Raw genomic sequence first — 19,707 nt, 5'->3', positions numbered from 1 at the left:
TAGTAAATTTCATAAAATTAAAAAAATAGAAACTACATCATCGCCATATTTATTCTTTATAGAAATGCCTATAAGAAGTCTAGGGAATATTTTTAAATAATGATTACAATTATTTAAACAATTTGATAGGTTTATGGTTTTATAGAACAGTTCTATAATACGGAAATTTTCGTTTGATATTAGGATTGGGTAGAAAAAATACATAAATAAAATTTTTCTTTCGTTTATCTAGTATTATCTAGATAAAAAACGTTAGATATACTACAGTTCCTACTTTTTCACTGTAAAATATATGAAAACGCATCTATATCTTTATTCAATGAGCAATTTGTACAATTTAGACACTTCGTCGAGGGAGGTTAAAAAAGAGTACAAGTGTCAACGGGAGATGACAGGCGAGGCCATGATAGCACACAGTGATGGTGCCGACAGAAGTGCATGAAAATAAAGCAGTTATATTGACAAATGTGCTTTTATGTATATATATTACTTTCAAAATCAATTAGAAAAAGTAAATATCGTCAGTATACAATTTTGATAAATTGACATAAAGAAAAAACGGCTGATTGATGAAAAGGAAATTGAGTGTTTTGTATACATATATATAAATAATGTTTTGGTTCGATTATAACATTTGTAGTTAAAATATTCTTACTTATTCTTTTTTATCTCATAGAATCTCATTAATATGTTTGTATGATATCAGAGTAAGTATACGTTATTTCTTTTTGTATCAAATGTTATTCCAAATTTTAAATCAAATTTGATTTGTATTTTCATAATTGTAGGTTAGATGAATTAAACAAACGCACTTTTTGCACCATGTGGATGATCATAATACATATGATAATGTTGCAATAGTATGTATTTTATTTTATAATATGTATATTTTCTCTCTTTCTCTCTTTTTCTTTCTTTAAAATAAAATATGTCAATAGATTATATATTAAATTTAGTATTTAATTTATTGCAATATTATATGTAATTAATAGTTACATATGTTATTCATAAGTAGGACATTGTATTAGACTTACACAATATGTTTAAAAACATTTAAAATCTATGTATTTGTTGTATATATACATATGGAATATTATTTTTCTCAAATACATTACATAATGATTTTATAATAGTTATTTATTTACTCGATTAAATGCCAATTCATTATGAATGTTAGTAAAGATATCATAAAATCACTTTTTAATAGTTTCTATATATAGGAAAAATCTATCTGCTATATAATTAGATAAAATAATTATTTTTATAATATATTATTTTTTTACAGATAGTATTGTTATATAAAAACTATATAATTAATTACATAGTATAATATCAAATTGATGTGGATCATGATTATTATTTTATTCACCATTAGCGAGGTGAATGAACTGTGATGGAGTGGATCAGTACCACTATAATATATATTATAACATGGAGTTGCTTGATATGGGGTTTCGACTCAGTTCCCCAAGTACCTCCAAAACAAGTTCCATGTGATAAAACACGGAAGGTATTCACAGAATCTTGGGGAATAATTAGTGATGGCCCTTTAGGTTCAAATTATACTCAAGATTCTCATTGTGAATGGCTTATTAAAGGTATTAACAAATAATTCTAGTGATACTTATATATTAATGATATTAATAATACATTTAAACAATAGATATTAATTTTCATTTATTTTATGCATATAGTAACAATTATACATTATTTTTCAGCAAACAACAGTCATCAATTCATTACACTTAGTTTTCGTACAATGGGTACAGAATGCAGTTACGATTATGTTTTTGTTTATGATGGAGATTCTTTTCATTCTCCACTTTTGGGTAGCTTTAGTGGCAAAACAGAACCACAACAAGTAACATCATCATCTGGTTATGTAAGTAAATTAGAAATAAAATTTAAACGAAAGAAATTTATTTTTTATTAACAATTTATTGATATTTTTTTAGATGTTAATATTATTATATAGTGATACGAATTATGTTTTGGATGGATTTCATGCTGAGTTTTCAGTTATGGATTGTCCTAATAATTGCACAAATCATGGAAAATGTATTAATAATACCTGTTTTTGTGAAAATGATTGGGGTGGTAAAGACTGCTCTAGAGCTTTATGTCCAGATAATTGTAATCATAATGGCATATGCGAAATAAAACGTTGTGAATGTCATGATAATTATTCTGGACAATCTTGTTCATTGCATTCGACTCATCCAGAAGGAAACAGGTATATCTTTAAATTTAGTATATAAATTTATAAATTTATAAATTTCTTATTTCTACATCTAAGCGACGTTTTATATATATTAATCTATAGATTAATGGTTTCTATTATATAGATGGCATTGGTTATCACATTCGGAAGGTGGTTTAAGACCACGTGCAGCTCATACAGCAGTTTATGTAAAGGAAACTGATTCTTTATATATATTTGGTGGCTATGATTTAAATTTTATACTTGGTGATTTAGAAGTTTATCGTTTTACAACCAGCCAGTGGGAAAATGAATATGGTATAATACTGGGTATGTACTAATATCAAATTATTATTTTTATTATTTTTATTATTATTCTATATTTACACTTTGTAATAACTCTTGTTTATGGTTTTTTTTATCTGCAGAGGGAGCATCATCCATGGAATATTTAGATCCTATGCTTATTGCGCATGAATTAGCACAGATAGGAACAGATGCAGAAGAACAATATGGTCTCTCTAAAAAGTCATTTATTTGGAAGTTACTTAAAAGTATTGAAAATAACAATACATTAAATCTACATGACCGTGCAGCTTCTGAAGCAGGGACACATAGATGGGATAAGTTTAATAATAATTCTGATCACAGAGAACGTGAAAAGAGTAATCAAAAAGGCAATGTAAGCAGGATTGGTACAAGTACAATTAAAATTAGAAGAAATAATGATTTTGCAAAAACTCATTCAGGTCACATACGATCTAGATATTCTCAAAGTATGTCAGAAAGGTAAAATGAAACATTAATATTGTATATTTATATATTAATTATATCATATATTAATTAATTAATTAATTTATTTATTTATTTTTTGTTATTTTTCTAAAGGTACCGTAGAGATTTTCAGAATATAAATTTACATAAAAAACATCATATCTCTAGAATAGAACAGAATGATGATGCAAATTTGGAAAAACAAAGTACAAATGAAACCACAGAAGAAAACGTATTTATAAAAGAATTTGAAGATATCAATTTAACAACTGACGAAGCATATAAAGATTCTGAAAAACAAACTGAAGAGCTGAAACCAAGTCCACGATATGGCCATGCTGCGTGCAAATACGAAGGTTAATTATTACAGGAAATTTATTAATTTAATTAATTATAAATAAAAATAAAGAATCAATTTTTTTGTTACAGGAGGTTTTGTCATCTATGGCGGTAAAATAGAGGATGGATCTCTGTCAAATGAACTTTGGCATTATAATGTTAATAGGCGTATTTGGACATTACGTGCTAGAAATTCTACATTCCATCCACCTCGACTTACAAGACATACTCTTACATTGGTAAATGACTACATTTATCTGTTTGGCGGTAGTACAGTGGATGGTGAATTTTCGTCTAGCCTATACAAAATTAGATTGAACTTTTGTAAGTTAATGGTTTATTATGTACTTACTAAATTACTAGAAAGGTGTAAAATAATTCTAATCAACTGACTTGTTGCAGCTGATTCTATATTAACAATCGAAAAATGGCAAAAAGTACGTCCCCGTGGTGGAAAGGAATTAGATGTTCGTGTTGTTGCTCATTCAACTGTTTATCACAGTGCTACTAATTCTTTACTTGTTTATGGTGGAGTTGTAGCTAGCGTAGCACGTTTCAGTAAACTTTCAGATAGAATGTTTGTTTTCCAATTGGATAGAAAAGTTTGGTCTGAAATTCATTATCCAAGAGCACATTTACGAGATACTTATGTCCCTAGAGAGCGTGCGTTTCATACGTGTAATATAATCGGTAATAAATTTTAACAGACCACGATTTTTCTAAATCAATATTTTTAAATACTATATTTGAAGTACTATATTATTTTAGGTAATTACTTGGTTGTATTTGGTGGATATTCTCATAGACACAATAAAGAAGAAATTTGTTATGACAACCAAATGTATCTTTATCATTTAGGTTGTCATACTTGGGTTAGCCATGATGTTTTAGGATTAAATGATAAAGGTATAATTTATTTAATTTAAAAAATGACAAGAGTTATATCCTATTATACATCTATATATTATATCAATTGTAAATACACAGATTCACGTTATCCTAAACAACAAGGAGTCTTTGCGCATGCTTCGGATGTACGTAATGGAAATACTTTATTATTAGTTGGTGGTTATCATGGTAATGTAAATGCAGATTTGCTTGCTTACACTTTACCACCAATGCTTGCACCAGGAGATAATGATAATGTAGAACCAGAACAGATTTGTGCAAGACATAAAAGTTTGGTGGAATGTGCTGCAAATCCAGAATGTGGATGGTGCTCTGCAGACGAAGTATATTATATAAATTTATTATTTTATTCTTTCAATGATAATTCAAATTATTTCTAGATTTATTATTTATATTTTGAATATAAATTCTTTAGATATGTTACGGAAGAACTATTGGTAGCAATTGTACGACGAATCTTCAAACTACACGTTGTCCTGGCGTTTGTCCTGCTTTGGGCGATTGTCATTCTTGTTTAACACATGGGCAACCTGGTGGTGGTTGGGGTAAAACTTCTCGTGGTAGAAATTCAGTTTCTAATAAATTGAATCTTGGAACTTGTACATGGTGCGTTCAGAATGCACGATGTCATCATAAGGATGATAATTATGGGGTTTGTGGCCTTCGAGATGATACTCCTTCACAAATACCAGGTTGGTGGGGATCAAAGGGAACAGAAATTACACAGGTCGCAGAATGTCGGGAAATGGACAAAAGACCGGGTTTAACATTTTTAAAATATAAGCCTCCAGTTAATTTTAGTCAACCTGATTCTGTAACAATAGTCAATGCGACTACAGTTGATTTCAATGTGCCATCCATGCAAGGAGCAAAAACAGAATCAGCTTTAGGTGGAGAGATGATTGCTAGATTAACAGGCTTCTTGAGATTACCAGAGTATTTTTGGCATAGCACGATTGAACATTTAAAAATATGTGTTAGTTATAATAGTGCAACACTTCATATATCGCGAAATGATAATTCACAAAAATTGGTAAATTAAATATAAATATATAATATTTCTTTTTATATATAATGCATATATATATATATATATATATATATATATATATATATATGTGATAGGAATATATATAGTTAATATACCTTGAATTTTTAATATTTTTAGGAATTGGTTGCAAATTTAACCGCTGAAACATCTCAATGCATTCCTACTAAATGGTCAAGTGGACAACAAATGATATTGCAATCTGGACGTTATCTTCTTGATTTTGAATCAAAAAGAATGGTTACAACAAGTTACGCATATGCTAGTAAGATGGAAATTACACATAGTAAAAGAATGGAAAATCCAAAAGTTTTTACTTTTGAATATCTTGAACCATATCAAAATGGATCTTGTAATCAGTACAAAAATTGTCTTCATTGCTTGATAGATTCTTCATGTGGTTGGTGTGATATCACTAATAAATGTCTTTCACGTTCTATCAATGAAACAGAGAGTTGTGCAACTGATGCAGAAATAGATGAAAATGACGATCCGATTCGCGAATGGCATTATTTAACAATTACTCCATCAGCTTGCTCAAATTGTTCCAATTATATTTCATGCGAATCATGCGTTGGTAGCAACTTATGCGAATGGTGGACAGAAGAAGCTCGATGTGCAAGAATAGGTAGATTACCTAATGCTGTTGTCAGCATAGATCAATGCCCAATACCTTGCAGACAAAGATCAAATTGTACACAATGTTTGGATGAACGTGGAAGATGTGTATGGTGCGAAGCAACACAAGAGTGTTTTTCATTCTCTGTATATACGTCGGAGTATCAATTCGGTTTGTGTAGAGAATGGATGGATCAAGCAGGTTTAATGGGAGTGACATCCAGATCTGGTTCATCATTGACAAGTAACGATCAATGTAAAAGTTGTAGCCGGCATACAAATTGTTCTAGTTGTTTACATTCACTGAGTTGCGGTTGGTGTTATAGTTTAGAAAATCCAATTATGGGAGTTTGTGTACAGGGAGATTTTAATCGAGCTCATATCAATTGTAGTTTAATTATGAACGAATATCTAAATACTACTCTTGAAGCTGATGAGTCAGGATGGGCATATGCTCAATGTCCCGATGTTGATGAATGTGATTTAGGTCTACACGATTGTCACCCTAATGCAGTTTGTACAAATACACATGGTAGTTATAGCTGCCAGTGTAAACGAGGTTTTAATGGCGATGGCAAAGAAAATTGTACGAAAACATGTTATGAAAAATGTATTAATGGATATTGCAGTGAAGCACCTGATTATAAATGTGAATGTAATCTTGGATGGACTGGACCAGATTGTAGAACAAATTGTGGTTGCTATAATCATTCCACTTGTCTTCAAGGACCAGATATATGTGATGAATGTCAAAATTGGACCACTGGTAAATATTGTGAAGAATGTAAAGCGGGTAGTTATGGCAATGCTACAACAATAATAGGTTGTAAAAAGTGTAATTGTAATGAACACGGAGATAAAGATTTGGATATTTGCGATCGACAAACTGGCATTTGTTTCTGTCGCGATAATACAGAAGGTGATATGTGTCAAAGGTGTAAAAAAGGATATTATGGCGATCCCAGAAATGGAGGAATGTGTTATTATGGTTGTATGTCTAGAGGAATGCTGGATGGAGAAGGAAAAGGTAAACAAGGCCTTGGTAGTAGACATTCACAAATGTCTCCATGGGAAACTCATTTTGGCGAATCGTTAACAAGGGAATGTTTATGGATTGTTAGTCCAAATAACGATCTTTCACCCGATACAACAACTATTGGTATACAAAGTGTAATTCAATTTACAATACAAGATGATATCAATGTCAGTTGTCAAGAGAACAGTGTCTATGTATATGATGGTCTTCCTGAATTCGTTTCATCTTCCAGTAATCATCAAAATCAATTAGTTGGAGTTTATTGCACAGAAAGTACAGATTATCCTGTAACAGTAGAAGCTAAATCTGGATTCCTCACTGTTCACTACAAACAACTGGATGAAGTTGAAGGATTTAATGCAAGCTATATTGTAATGACATGTGACAATTGTCCTAAAAATCGAGTCTGTAGAAATAATAATTGTTTGTGCAAGTCGGGTTTCGTTGGTATTGACTGTAACATCGAATTATGTCCAAATAATTGCACTTCATCAAGAAAACAAGGAATTTGTGATAAAGGATATGGCCGTTGCGTTTGTTCATCTGGCTTTGGTGGAAATGATTGTTCGATTAAAATTAAAGAACATCAACTAGTTTTCACGGAATTATTTAATTCAGAATATCTTGCTGATCATTTAGATCATTTAAGAAAAACATTACCACGTTTTGGACATAGTTTAGTTGCTGATAGAAGGGGTAGTCTTTGGATGTTTGGTGGATATTCTCTTAGTCATGGACCATTGAACGACATTAGACTCTTTGATACTAAGAATAATACATGGATGCCTGTAACTGTAGAATCTACATCAGAAGCATCAATGCCTCAAGGCAGATATTTCCATGCTGCTGAAATAGTCCATAGTAGACAACAGATATATGTATATGGTGGATTATCTATGAAAGAAAAAGATATTCCAGGCTTATCCAATAATACATTGGAAGATTTTTGGAAATTCAGTCTTCAAAATCAAAGATGGAGTCAAATTGTGCAAAACGAATTCAAAAGAGAACCACCACCTTTAGCAGGACATACGTTAACTTTGCGTAGAGATGGGGAATCAGAAAGTTTATTATTAATTGGTGGATTTAGTCCAAAATATGGATATCTAGATACTGTATGGGAATTTAATTTAGAAACTGAAACTTGGGATACGATAAGTACAAATGGAAATGGTCCTTTAGTAATTTATGGGCATTCAACGGTATACCATAGTAAATCTGATAGTTTTTATGTATTTGGTGGTTGCACCTATGTTATTAATAGGACTTTTATTTCAAATAAGCTTTATGCTTTAAATTATAGAAATCGTAGATGGTCCATATTACCACCATTTGAGGATGATTTCACTGATGGCAGCAGCTTAGTTAGTATTTGTTATATTATTAAAATCTATTATATATAATCAAAAAATTTCAAAGGACTTAATAGTTATAAAATATCTTTTACAATTAATTACAGCCACAAGCTAGATTTCTTCACTCAGCTGTTACAACTGAAGAATATATGGTAATATTTGGCGGTCGACAGAATCCCCGCAATACTTCTGATTCTTTAATAGCATATAAGTATTCATGCAACTTATGGATTCGATTAATTACCAATGATATGGAAATAATTGGAAATCCACCACCACCATCATATGCACATGCTATGACACATGCAGATCCAGAATCAAATGCTATATATGTTGTTGGTGGTTTCGACGGTGGTATTAAGAGTCATGTTACTTTAATCAATATACCTGAAGACTTATGCAATCTTTGGACAAATAAAGTTGCATGTAGAAAATATTTTGGTTGTTCCTTCTGTTCTGTTACTACAATTGTAGGAAATAATGCTTCTTTTTGTTTTTCCAATGAAGTATCACTTAATAGAGGCGATAAGTAAGTTTTTTCTTGTAAACAAATATAATTTATTATAATAAATTTGATGTCCTTATCTTTTTATTTTAGATGTGATATTAATGTGACTCAAGCACAAAGATCGAACGGAGTATTTTGCAATTCTGATTGGATGACTAGTAGAAAATGTCAGAATTTTAAAACTTGTGCAGAATGTTTAGCTGAATGGCCATATTATAAAAATAATGAACCTATTTGTAAATGGTGCACAAATTGTTCACATGGTAAATGTATACCACATGAAAAAATTTGTGATGAGCAAAATAAGTGCAATGTCCGACAAATACCAATAAATGACGTTAACCAATGTGGAGAATTGCAATGCTCAGCTAGTGATTGCGAGAAGTGTAATAATCTTGGAAATTGTGTATGGACAAGACAAGTTTTAAAAACTTGTAAGTAGTATGATATTATCTATTATTTCATTATGACTATAAGAATTATCATCACAGTATCATCTTTTTAGCTGAGTTAGGGGTGAAAGTAACAGGTGAACCTATATATGACTGGAATTGTGTACCAGAAGATATCTTCGAAAGGTCAAGTATAAAAATGAGTAGCACTCAGTGTGAAAAAAGATGTGCAGAACACAAAGACTGTAGAAGTTGTCTAAAGGGAACAGGAGCTGAAGGAGGTTGGCAACAATGTAGATGGTCTACACAACTTAATGAAGTTTGTGTCATATATAACATAAATAATATCATATAAATATTAAATATGAGTAATACATATTCAAAAATTTTATAGTGTATTTCACCATCATATCAACCACTTTATTGTGCTGGTGGAGTGTGTGGATTAGTATTACGCAATTCAGATATAGATCATTGTCCAGAACCATGTTCAGTCTTCATGCAATGTAGTACATGTCTAAAACATTCTCATTGTGGTTGGTGTTCTATGGATTCTGCTAATATAACTGGACAGGGTATTTGTACAGAAGGATCTTTAGAAGCACCTACAGAACATCCAGCAGGTGGAACTTGTGAAATGATTTATTATGAACAATTCTCTCATACTGAGCCACGTAAGGCGATTTTTTGAAAATAAATGAAATTGTGAAAGTATTATGAAAGAACTACTGCATGTTATTGTTATAGTTTTATTTTTATTATTACAGCAATGTTAACTACTTTATTTCCACATCGCTTAGAATTTGTACCTCAGGACAGTGTTACAATGACTTTATCTAATTTTCTGGTCAAATCACCATTTTCTTGGCATTATGTGCGCTGCCCAATGGAGAATGAATGTTTAAATGGCCATCATACATGTTCACCAAAAAGTGAAAAATGTTTGGACTTAGTTGAAGGATTTGAATGCATGTGTGGAGATGGATATAAAACAGAAACGTAATTTCTCTTTTCTCTAAAGTACATTATTATTGTATATATATTACATGAAATGATTCTTTTTTTTATAGCACATGGTCATTTAATGAATCTGGGAGGTAAATACCACATATTTTTTTCTTCTAGTTGCAAATAACTTATTTCCATGTGAATAAGATTTTAAGATCTAATATTATATTTTCAGGAAAATTTGCGTGCCAACATGTACGCAAGGTTGCGTGCGAGGTACATGTGTTGAACCAAATATTTGCCGTTGTGATTTTGGCTATGTGGGAGCTAATTGTTCCATTCAATGTCAATGCAATAGTCATAGTAATTGTGCAGGACCAGATAAATTAGATGTATGTTTAGAGTGCCATAATAATACAATGGGACCTCAATGCAGTAAATGTTTGCCTTTATATGTTGGAAATCCTGCGGACAATGGACAATGTATACCATGCTTGGAATATTGTAATGGACATACACGTATATGTATTAATGAAAGCATGACTGTTCCGGTAATATTTATGTAGACACAGAAATTGATAGATAAAAATCCACTTATTTTGTATAATAAAATTAAAATTTGTTTTTAGGATCCTAACTCTGTCGACAAAATGTCCATAGAATTATTGAAAAGACAATTGGTGGAGGGTCCTATAGCAAAAGCTAAGTGTGTAAATTGTGGAAACAACACAAAAGGTGATAAATGCGGGGAATGTATGGTGGGTTATTTCAGAGGAACAGAAGATTTACGTGATATTTGTCGTCCGTGAGTATTTTGCAAAGATAATATAAATATATATAACATTATAAATGAAAAAATAATTTATCTGGATATTTAATATACAGTTGTGAATGTCATGGCCATGGATTCACTTGTGACCCAGTGACTGGTGAAAAATGTAACTGTGGCAATAACACAGAGAGTGAACCATCTTGCACTAGTGGCCCTATGAAAGCTACAAATATGGGTGGTACACCATGTTGGATGGTTCAATGCAGTAAGTGTAGAGAAAACTATGCAGGAACACCAACTATGGGCCATCAATGTTATAAAACTGTTACAGTTGATAACAAAATGTGCTTTGACTCTAAATTAATAGGTAAGTTTGACCATATTTACCATTGTTTTAATATAGTATTTGCATTTTATACTTTTTATCGCGTTTTGCATTTAAACTTTGATCAAGTATTATTCTTATTGCAACTTTCTGTTCTGTCTGGAGGATTGTATGGTTCGTACACCTCCAATTATGAATTATCTATTTCATATAGCCACTTTTTTCATAAGCTGTATATTATCATAAAATGTATATTAATAAATTTTAGATGAGTGCAAGATGAAACCGAAACCATTGAATCCTGGACAAACTGTTTTTTATATGGTACAACCTCGATTCATGAATGTAGATATTAGAGTGATGGTCGATGTTACGCAAGGTGCCTTGGATCTTTTTTTAAGTCCTCGCGATGACTCGTTCGTTGTTACATTAAATTCCTCGACAGGTTATCAAGATGTAAGTCCTTTTTTACATTTTGTATTAAATATGTTATAGTTTTGTATTTAAATTATTATAAGAAATATATTATTTTTACTTTAGGTTGAATTGGATAGCAGATTTAAATGTACGGATAAATGCAAAGATCATCATGATTCATGGTTAGAAGATCCACAACGTACTAAAATCAGAATTGTGAAATTTCAATCACGTAATTCTTTCTCTTTTTCAACTAATAATAGTACTGCAAAACCAAATTGGAGTGACAATCATTATATAGTAATAGAACGTTATGCAGAAAGCTTGGCTACATTCATGACGATCGAAAAAAGAAATACATTTTTAATAATCAGGAATCTGACAAATCGATTAGTGCTAACTCTACCACAAGATAAACATGAACTTGGTCAAACTAAATTTCATATTGCACTGAGAGCGATCGATACATACAATCCAGATGCTAGTAGCAGAGCTGCGTATGGGATGATCTTTTTTAGACAAGATCAATTACACATTGATCTTTTTGTTTTTTTCTCCGTTTTCTTTTCTTGTTTCTTTCTTTTCTTAGCTGCTTGTGTTGTAGCATGGAAAACTAAACAGGCAGCTGATGTACGTAGAGCGCGGAGAAGACATGTCGTCGAAATGTTACATATGGCTAAGAGGCCGTTTGCTACAGTTACTATTCTTTATGATCGAGATGGGAACAATTGTAGTCCAAGTTCACCACAACGCAAGAATAGACGTAATAGAGCTATAAGTTTTCACAATGATGTCAGGCCAGTTGCAGTAGAACCGACTGATGATGGTGTTGCAGCTGTAGCTACAGTATTCATCAAACTACCTGGTGGACAGCAAGCTCCTGTTAAATTAGCTCTTGGTAGTTCATTAATACTTCTAACTAGAGTCTATCCGGTTAATAGCAGAGTGTTCCTAAGGCGTAGAAACAGTCATGCATAAAGTCAGGTTTGTATGGTTACGTATGTAAATTAATTTTTTTGAAATTATTTTTCTTTGATATTATTGAAACCTCTATAACTAAATTCAAATGCATCATTTTATAATGCTGTATGATATTATTTTTTTTCTGTAATTTTATGTATATTTTCATTAGAAGTAATTTTGGGCATTCATTAATAAGAATCTCCTTTAACGAATAAACTCTAATATTGTATTATAATATATAAAAAATATATATATGAGCGGGAAGAAAGTAGAATATAATATATTGTCACATCATTCTGAACGGAGACTGTATGTTTGTATATAATACTGTATAATTATGTATTAATTCATATCCAACATCTTTTTGTAGAAATACATTTTACATTATGTGATATGTCTTAAATCATATGCTCCTTGTCAATTGATAATACGTAATTTTACATATTTTACTGCATATACTTTTATTGAAATTAAGTTATTCTCTCTGCAATAAACGAATAAAAGGATATAAATCAAAGAAAATCAAGAAAGTAATTGCTATCATTTAACTCGATCACGGATCTCATTTAATATTAAAACCTGAAGAAAACAGTGGAAACACACTGCTTACATTCATAAATGTTCAAATTCAATTTAGAAAATTTGCATACAATATAATGTCTTTTAATGCTAATATTTTTAAACTTTATTTGTTACTTTACAAGTAAATTGTATGCTATAATGAATGAACAAAGTTATTGTAAACAATTCAACATTCATATTGAACTTCATATTGAATTCTTATATTTAAATTTTTATTATTACTCGTGTTTATATTCAAAATTTTTTTTTATAGTAATAACTTAAATATTTAAGCTTTGTTTGTTTTTTGATAAATCAGATATATTAATTAATTTTAATTCTGTACACATTACTGTCAGTGAATGTAGGATCTAAGTCAGTATTTGGGTTGCATGATATAAAACTGTGCATGTAAAGATATAAATATTTCATAAAAATTCCTGTGCCAAATTATAATTAAAATTTCAAAAATTTTTTGTATATCATAATTTGTAATTACAGAGTAAGTTATCGTGATTAGTATTAAAATAACTCACTAATATTTCTGATTTTACGAAGAAAATATTTTAATGTAAAAGATGTACATCTATTAATAAGATTAATAGTCCATTTCTAATTAATAATGCATTATGTAATCAAAAATAATTTTTTATAATTTTTATAACTTTTTTTTTATATAATTAGAAAAGAATGGAAATCGAAAAGGAATAGTTTTAAATGCAAATTTTACAAATTATTACTTTGTATAGTAAAAGCTACCAAATTGTAAATTTTTATTAAGGATGTACGATAAAATATGAAAGAGCATATGTGAAAATTCTTCAGTTTTATTGATATTGATAAGATAAAATGTGTAAAATTTAAAATACTAATTCCATTTAAAAATAATAAGTTAGGATTATATGTTAATCAAAATATATACACACAAACGTGAATATTTTAGCTGTATTGCTAATAAGAACTGAAAAGCTACTAGTAAAAGACATTAGAACAGATATGTATAGCTAAATATCTGCAATACATGTATGAATAATATATGAAAAATTCTTTTTGTTATTAAAAATAATACTCTTTCATTAATTATTAAATGAACAAACGAATAATATAACATATGTATATCTGATATGTTGAATCTCAATATCTTATATTTTTATATATCTTATTAACTTAGATTCATTATATATTATTTTGATATTTTTAGTTTTAATATATTTTTTTTTTTTTTATAATTTCTGGATTTTTTGTCTAAATGCTCATATGATGCTCTACAAAAAATGTAAATTTTTAGATATTAACTATCTATGGATATTTACACATATTTATATATTTAAACTAAACAACTGAAACAAGTTTGCATCTTAAAAAATAATTTTAAATTTAATTCATATTTCATTTTCTTATACTAGTGAGTTTAATAATACAATTTTTTTAAAATCATATATATTGATGTTTTTTAATATATTCAGAAAAAGAAATATGAATATACTAATCAATAATGTAGAATTAGTAATAAAAAAAAAAAAACGAAATTTATATTTAAGTGTAAGTAATGCATTTTATAATTAATGTTTGAAATATTGTATTGCCTGCTAGACAGGAAAACAAAAATAAAGATTCTATCAAACAGCGATTTCCTTATGTGTGGGTATTCATTTAGATTTAATAAATATAAATAAATTAAAAATTTTATACTATATGTATATATACACAATTAGTTATTTAAAATTATCAAGTATATTTCCATTTATTTAACAAATATTGTTATTATACATAAATGATATTATTCTAATATTAACAATTACTGCTAGAAATGTAAGCATTCACTTTACTATGTACTAGTTCTGTTAGATTTTTTTCTAATGTATTCATATTTTTACCAAGTGCCAAATATGATGGACCAGGATATATAATTTCAGCACTACCCAAACATATTTGACCAGAGTATAGAACAGCATACTAAACATAATAATAACAATTTATACTATTTAAAAACAAATAATTTATAATCTTTAAAATGATAATATGTTTAAAATAATAATAAGAACTTACTTGTCCTTTTGTAATAGCTCTTAAAGGTTGGGAAAGTTGAATAATCAACTGATTATTTAATGTTTTAAATACTTTGCAACTAATGAGTGGTTTTCTATGTTGAAAACGAAAATCACAAATTAAAATACGTTCACTATCTGTTAGTTCTAGTGGTTCATTTACAATCCAATGTGGATTTTGAACAACTACAAGATCCGAGTATAAAGCTGGATGATTTGTTCCTTTTACCTAAATTAAAGAAAAATATAATTTTTGTTATATATTCTAATATATTATTCATTATATATAAGCAGAACTATATTTATGTTCATTAGTACTTGAATATTTAAAAATTTGAATATTTGATATCATATTACAATAAAAAATACTTACTACAATTATAACATTTGTTTGAAGATCTTTTTGAAATACAAAATATGCATCGTCCAATCCAGGAATTTTACATCTCTGACCAATGGTCCATTGATGAATACCTTGATGCTTTCCAATTACTTTACCATTGTCAAAATTAACAAAATCGCCATCTTTATTTTCTATATACTATAAGACGAATATAAAATTGTTTAGAGATGTTTAATATATAATACAATAAACATTAACTTCCTCATTTGTAATATTCAATTAAATTTTGGATTATATATACCTCGGAGATAAAATGTTGAAATTCGCGCTTTCCAACAAAACATATACCCATACTCTCCTTTTTCTCTGCTATTTCAGTTAATCCTGCTTCTCTAGCAATATTTTTTACATCACTTTTTAAATATTCTCCAAGTGGAAACATACAATGCCTTAACGACTGTTGTGACACTTGACATAGAAAGAAGGTTTGATCTTTATTAGCATCTAATGCTTGTAACATAAACACATCTGGAAGATATCACTGTAATCGAATATGTATTTAAATATGTACATATGTATACACACGTTTACTTGCGTGATATAATATATAATCTTTACACACACACATACAAGTTCCAACAAAAAGTATCCATCAGCATTATAATGAAATCTAGTGGTTTTTTCCAAAAACACCGGTTTTCCAAATACATCACTTGAGAAAGACAAGTTACATATTCATCCATTTTGGACTAACTTCCCTTAAAAATGGAATGAATCCCCTTAAAAATTTCAGATGATAACAAAACATAATGGCATAGCATTTAAAAAGTCTTTTAATTCTCTTTATAATGGTGCTATTTTTTAAACTTTCAGTCAATAGTTTCTGAGAAAATATATTTTGAATTTAAAATTTAAAGCAACTTTTATTTTATTAAATATTTAAAATGTGTATCGCCAATTTCCATGCAGTAATAAAGGCTTTGTTCACTATTATGTCAAATATTCAACAATTGTTTTCAATTTGTTTATATTGATGAATGTGTGAACTGGTATCATGGGTAATAAAATTATAGGTCCATTCTTTTTACCAAATAATTTGACCGGAGAGTCGTATTTTTAGATTTATTGATCATTGATCATAGAAATCAAACATGATCTGAATCAAATATGATCTCAATATGAAGGAAATGTTTTTTTTAAAACAATGAAACTCCTCCACACTATGCATCTCCGACACGGTAGTTTTTTTTCGATCATTTATATCCTTTGATTTTTTCTATGGAGATATTTACAATTTAGAACATACGCTATCTAATCGATTTCATTAGGAGAACTTCAGTAGCGCATAGTCGAAGAATGCCGTCAAATTATACCGGATGTACTGCAAAATATTCGATATAACACTATGTAAATACACATTTTAAATATTTAATAAATTTATTTTCACTTGAAAAAGATGCATTTCTCGGGAACTATTGATTGAAAATTTAAAAGTAGCGCCATGATAAAGAGAATTAAAAAATCTTTCAAATGATACGTCACTTTGATCCCTGTTGCTATTTAAGATTTTTTAGAATTGCCGTTTGTTTTTTAAATTAAATGAAAAATGGACGACTTTATAATTATTTAAGAATCTACCCCTCTCAAAAACAAAATTAACCTACCTCGATGATTATCGAAAAAATTACTAAATTTCATTATAATCCTTGTAACACTTTTTATTGAGCACTGGTATGTGTGTGTGTGTGTATATATGTGTTAACATACGTATCACACTTACCAGTATATGGTTTAAAATTTTCAAGATAGGATCCAAAATTAGTTCTTACATAATGTCCAGTTGCTACTGCATCTGCATGAAATTTAGTTTGTGCAAGATGAATAAAATTATCAAATTTGATATTTTTATTACATAAAATATCAGGGTTTGGTGTATAACCAGATTGATATTTCTCCAAAAGAGTGCTATATAAAATTAGCTTAGCATTATTCATTTTTAATAATTTATACTTAGAAGATAATATTTATCAAAAAAACGTTAATTTATAAAATTTACTATATGAAATACATATAATAAATATGTATTTCTTTTTACCAAATTTGTTTATCAACTGTAACTGTAATTAAACATACCTAAAAACATCATTCCAATATTCCTTGACAAAATTCACTTGAAATAATGGAATATCAAGTTTTTCACAAACTTTTTTGGCATCTTTATAATCTTTTTCAACAAGACATACTCCTTTTTCGTTTAATATATCCCAATTTTTCATAAAAACACCCGTAACATTGAATCCTTTAAAAATTCAATTAGTCAAAAAAATTAAATGTAAAAAACAAAAATAAACAATTAATTTAAATAAGTGTCATATCCAATAAATATTTACCTTTCTTTTTAAGTAACAATGCTGTCACGGCGCTATCTACTCCACCAGATATACCCACAACAATATTTTTGAACATTTTTTATAAATATATATATATATATATATATATATATATATATATATATCATATATACAGATAAATATATATGTAATATGTATCCAATAAACTTTTTATTATAGTTTCATTAAATATTGCTTTAGTGAAGTACTCTTGTTTATACTCCTAATAAAAGTAAAGTTTATTTATTTAAATATGAATCAAAGAAGTTAAAATAATTTTTAAGATAAAATAAACTATTCAGTTCAGACAATATTACAAATTACAAGAGCGATCATGAAATGATCATACTAAACATATGTACAGATATATAAGTCTTCTATTATTTTTTGATTAAATCTTAAATTGGAAAATTATTAAAATAATCGGACAATCTAATAAATTACATAACGATAATCATATTTAATAACCGTAAACGTGAGCATATCGTTAGGAATAACGTGCGCCCTAATATTTATAAGAAAAAAGAAATTAAAATATTCATCCATTTTATCTTTATCAAAGAAAAAACATGTCAATAAATGAGAATTCTTTGTTTGCTTTCTTTTTCAAAGCAAACGATGGATCAGGTGGTGGTATATTGTTTAAAAGAATAATAATGGATAAAAATGTATTTCGATAACAAAACAACGTTCCATTTTGTATCATACCTATGTCTCATATTAATCTACTTCCTCTAATCGTTCGTAATCGAGTCTAAGCAAATTAGAGGTTAGAATTTAACGGTGTGAACGTAACGTTAATATCGGTGCCATGTGGTACCAAGCGGTGCATATATCCGCTAGGTGCCACTTTGTCAATGTTTATGGACAAAGAGAAGTCAAAGAAGAAAAAGAGAGAGAAAGAAAAGATACAGAAGCGTATAACTTGTCGTTTTAGCGTTCAACTGCATTCGTTTCGTATTTCGAGACTTGCGCGCCGTAGGTTGACCTGTCGAAACAAAGTCGACCAATCAACGCTCGGCTCTTTCGTCGCAGAACCAGTCAAGCTCGTTGACAGATACGCAATGCCTGCCTCTACCGAATCACACATTTATTGCGGTAATCCATGGTCCAAAGATAGATACAATGTTCGTTACTTAGTATTTAGATTGAACAAAAATTTTTCATAACTGAACACGTATTTTTTCATAAACGCGCGTCATTTTTTATGAACGTACAGGGTTTTGCGCAGTTTTCATGACCCAATTATGATGGGGAGTTCGCTCGCTTTTTGGAACAGCTGTTGGAACACGAAGATGGCGACTTCTCGGAGAGGCGGGTGGGAAAGGGGAGTGGGTCGACGCTTGGATATCTCATGCGATGCGCACGCATCTTGGCGGCTTCGCCGCCACGATTAACAGGGCCGTGTCACCTTTATTTCCAAAGATAGGATTTTTTTGTTTTCCTATATTTAAAAAGAATATTAACCATTGCGATTGCCACATCAAATAAATAATAATTATGATTTTTATAACGATATATCTGTGCATTTACTAAGAGCAAGAAATAAATTTTTGTCAATGTCCTTCTCGATTTTTCTACAAAATTTGGACAAACTTTCATTCTGTAATCGTGACGAAGTTGAGTCATATCAAAGTCGAGTCGGGTTCACGTTGGATGATCACGTCGAAATTGATGATGTATTCGCACATAAAAATAAAACTCATTATTTTTCTTCGTTAAATGGAAATTGCGAAAAGAAATATTAAATTTGTCAGAATA

At 29.3% G+C, this 19,707-nt stretch overlaps 2 protein-coding genes across 6 annotated transcripts in view; one reads left to right on the top strand and one right to left on the bottom strand.

Moving 5' to 3' along the window:
• The first annotated feature begins 161 nt into the window (after positions 1–161).
• Positions 162–14,795, top strand: LOC127069777 (multiple epidermal growth factor-like domains protein 8). Of its 2 annotated transcripts, none has more exons than XM_051007233.1 (25): positions 162–707; positions 789–860; positions 1,376–1,598; positions 1,719–1,882; positions 1,956–2,233; positions 2,346–2,530; positions 2,629–2,989; positions 3,089–3,330; positions 3,404–3,637; positions 3,716–4,003; positions 4,082–4,219; positions 4,301–4,545; positions 4,638–5,255; positions 5,391–8,288; positions 8,384–8,808; positions 8,878–9,221; positions 9,293–9,498; positions 9,574–9,853; positions 9,947–10,178; positions 10,250–10,276; positions 10,363–10,678; positions 10,757–10,932; positions 11,013–11,266; positions 11,493–11,680; positions 11,765–14,795. In XM_051007233.1, the coding sequence occupies exons 3-25, from the start codon at positions 1,394–1,396 to the stop codon at positions 12,617–12,619; spliced, it is 9,159 nt and encodes a 3,052-aa protein (XP_050863190.1). In that variant the 5' UTR covers positions 162–707; positions 789–860; positions 1,376–1,393; the 3' UTR covers positions 12,620–14,795. The 2 variants fall into 2 exon arrangements, with proteins under 2 accessions (XP_050863190.1, XP_050863189.1); XM_051007232.1 differs by having other exon boundaries at positions 1,286–1,598.
• An 85-nt stretch (positions 14,796–14,880) lies between these two features.
• The window catches only part of LOC127069781 (mitochondrial tRNA-specific 2-thiouridylase 1), a 6,866-nt gene continuing 2,039 nt past the window's right edge, over positions 14,881–19,707 (bottom strand). The window contains exons 1-8 of one of the 4 annotated variants that reach the window (XM_051007249.1): positions 19,164–19,256; positions 17,947–18,169; positions 17,690–17,855; positions 17,337–17,521; positions 15,858–16,084; positions 15,587–15,754; positions 15,215–15,442; positions 14,881–15,121 (exon numbers count right to left, since the gene is read on the bottom strand). In XM_051007249.1, the coding sequence (XP_050863206.1) occupies positions 14,957–15,121; positions 15,215–15,442; positions 15,587–15,754; positions 15,858–16,084; positions 17,337–17,521; positions 17,690–17,855; positions 17,947–18,022 (1,215 nt within the window). In that variant the 5' untranslated portion in view covers positions 18,023–18,169; positions 19,164–19,256 and the 3' untranslated portion in view covers positions 14,881–14,956. Of the gene's footprint in view, positions 15,147–15,214; positions 15,443–15,586; positions 15,755–15,857; positions 16,085–17,336; positions 17,522–17,689; positions 17,856–17,946; positions 18,170–18,654; positions 18,819–19,163; positions 19,257–19,707 lie in introns of those variants that run through there. The other 3 variants (XM_051007251.1, XM_051007248.1, XM_051007250.1) reach the window with 3 other exon arrangements.

The sequence above is a fragment of the Vespula vulgaris genome, chromosome 16, assembly GCF_905475345.1.
Source record: "Vespula vulgaris chromosome 16, iyVesVulg1.1, whole genome shotgun sequence".
Lineage (NCBI taxonomy): Eukaryota > Metazoa > Arthropoda > Insecta > Hymenoptera > Vespidae > Vespula > Vespula vulgaris.
Note: the sequence above shows the minus strand (reverse complement) of the source record. Positions and strands in the feature narration are given on the sequence as shown.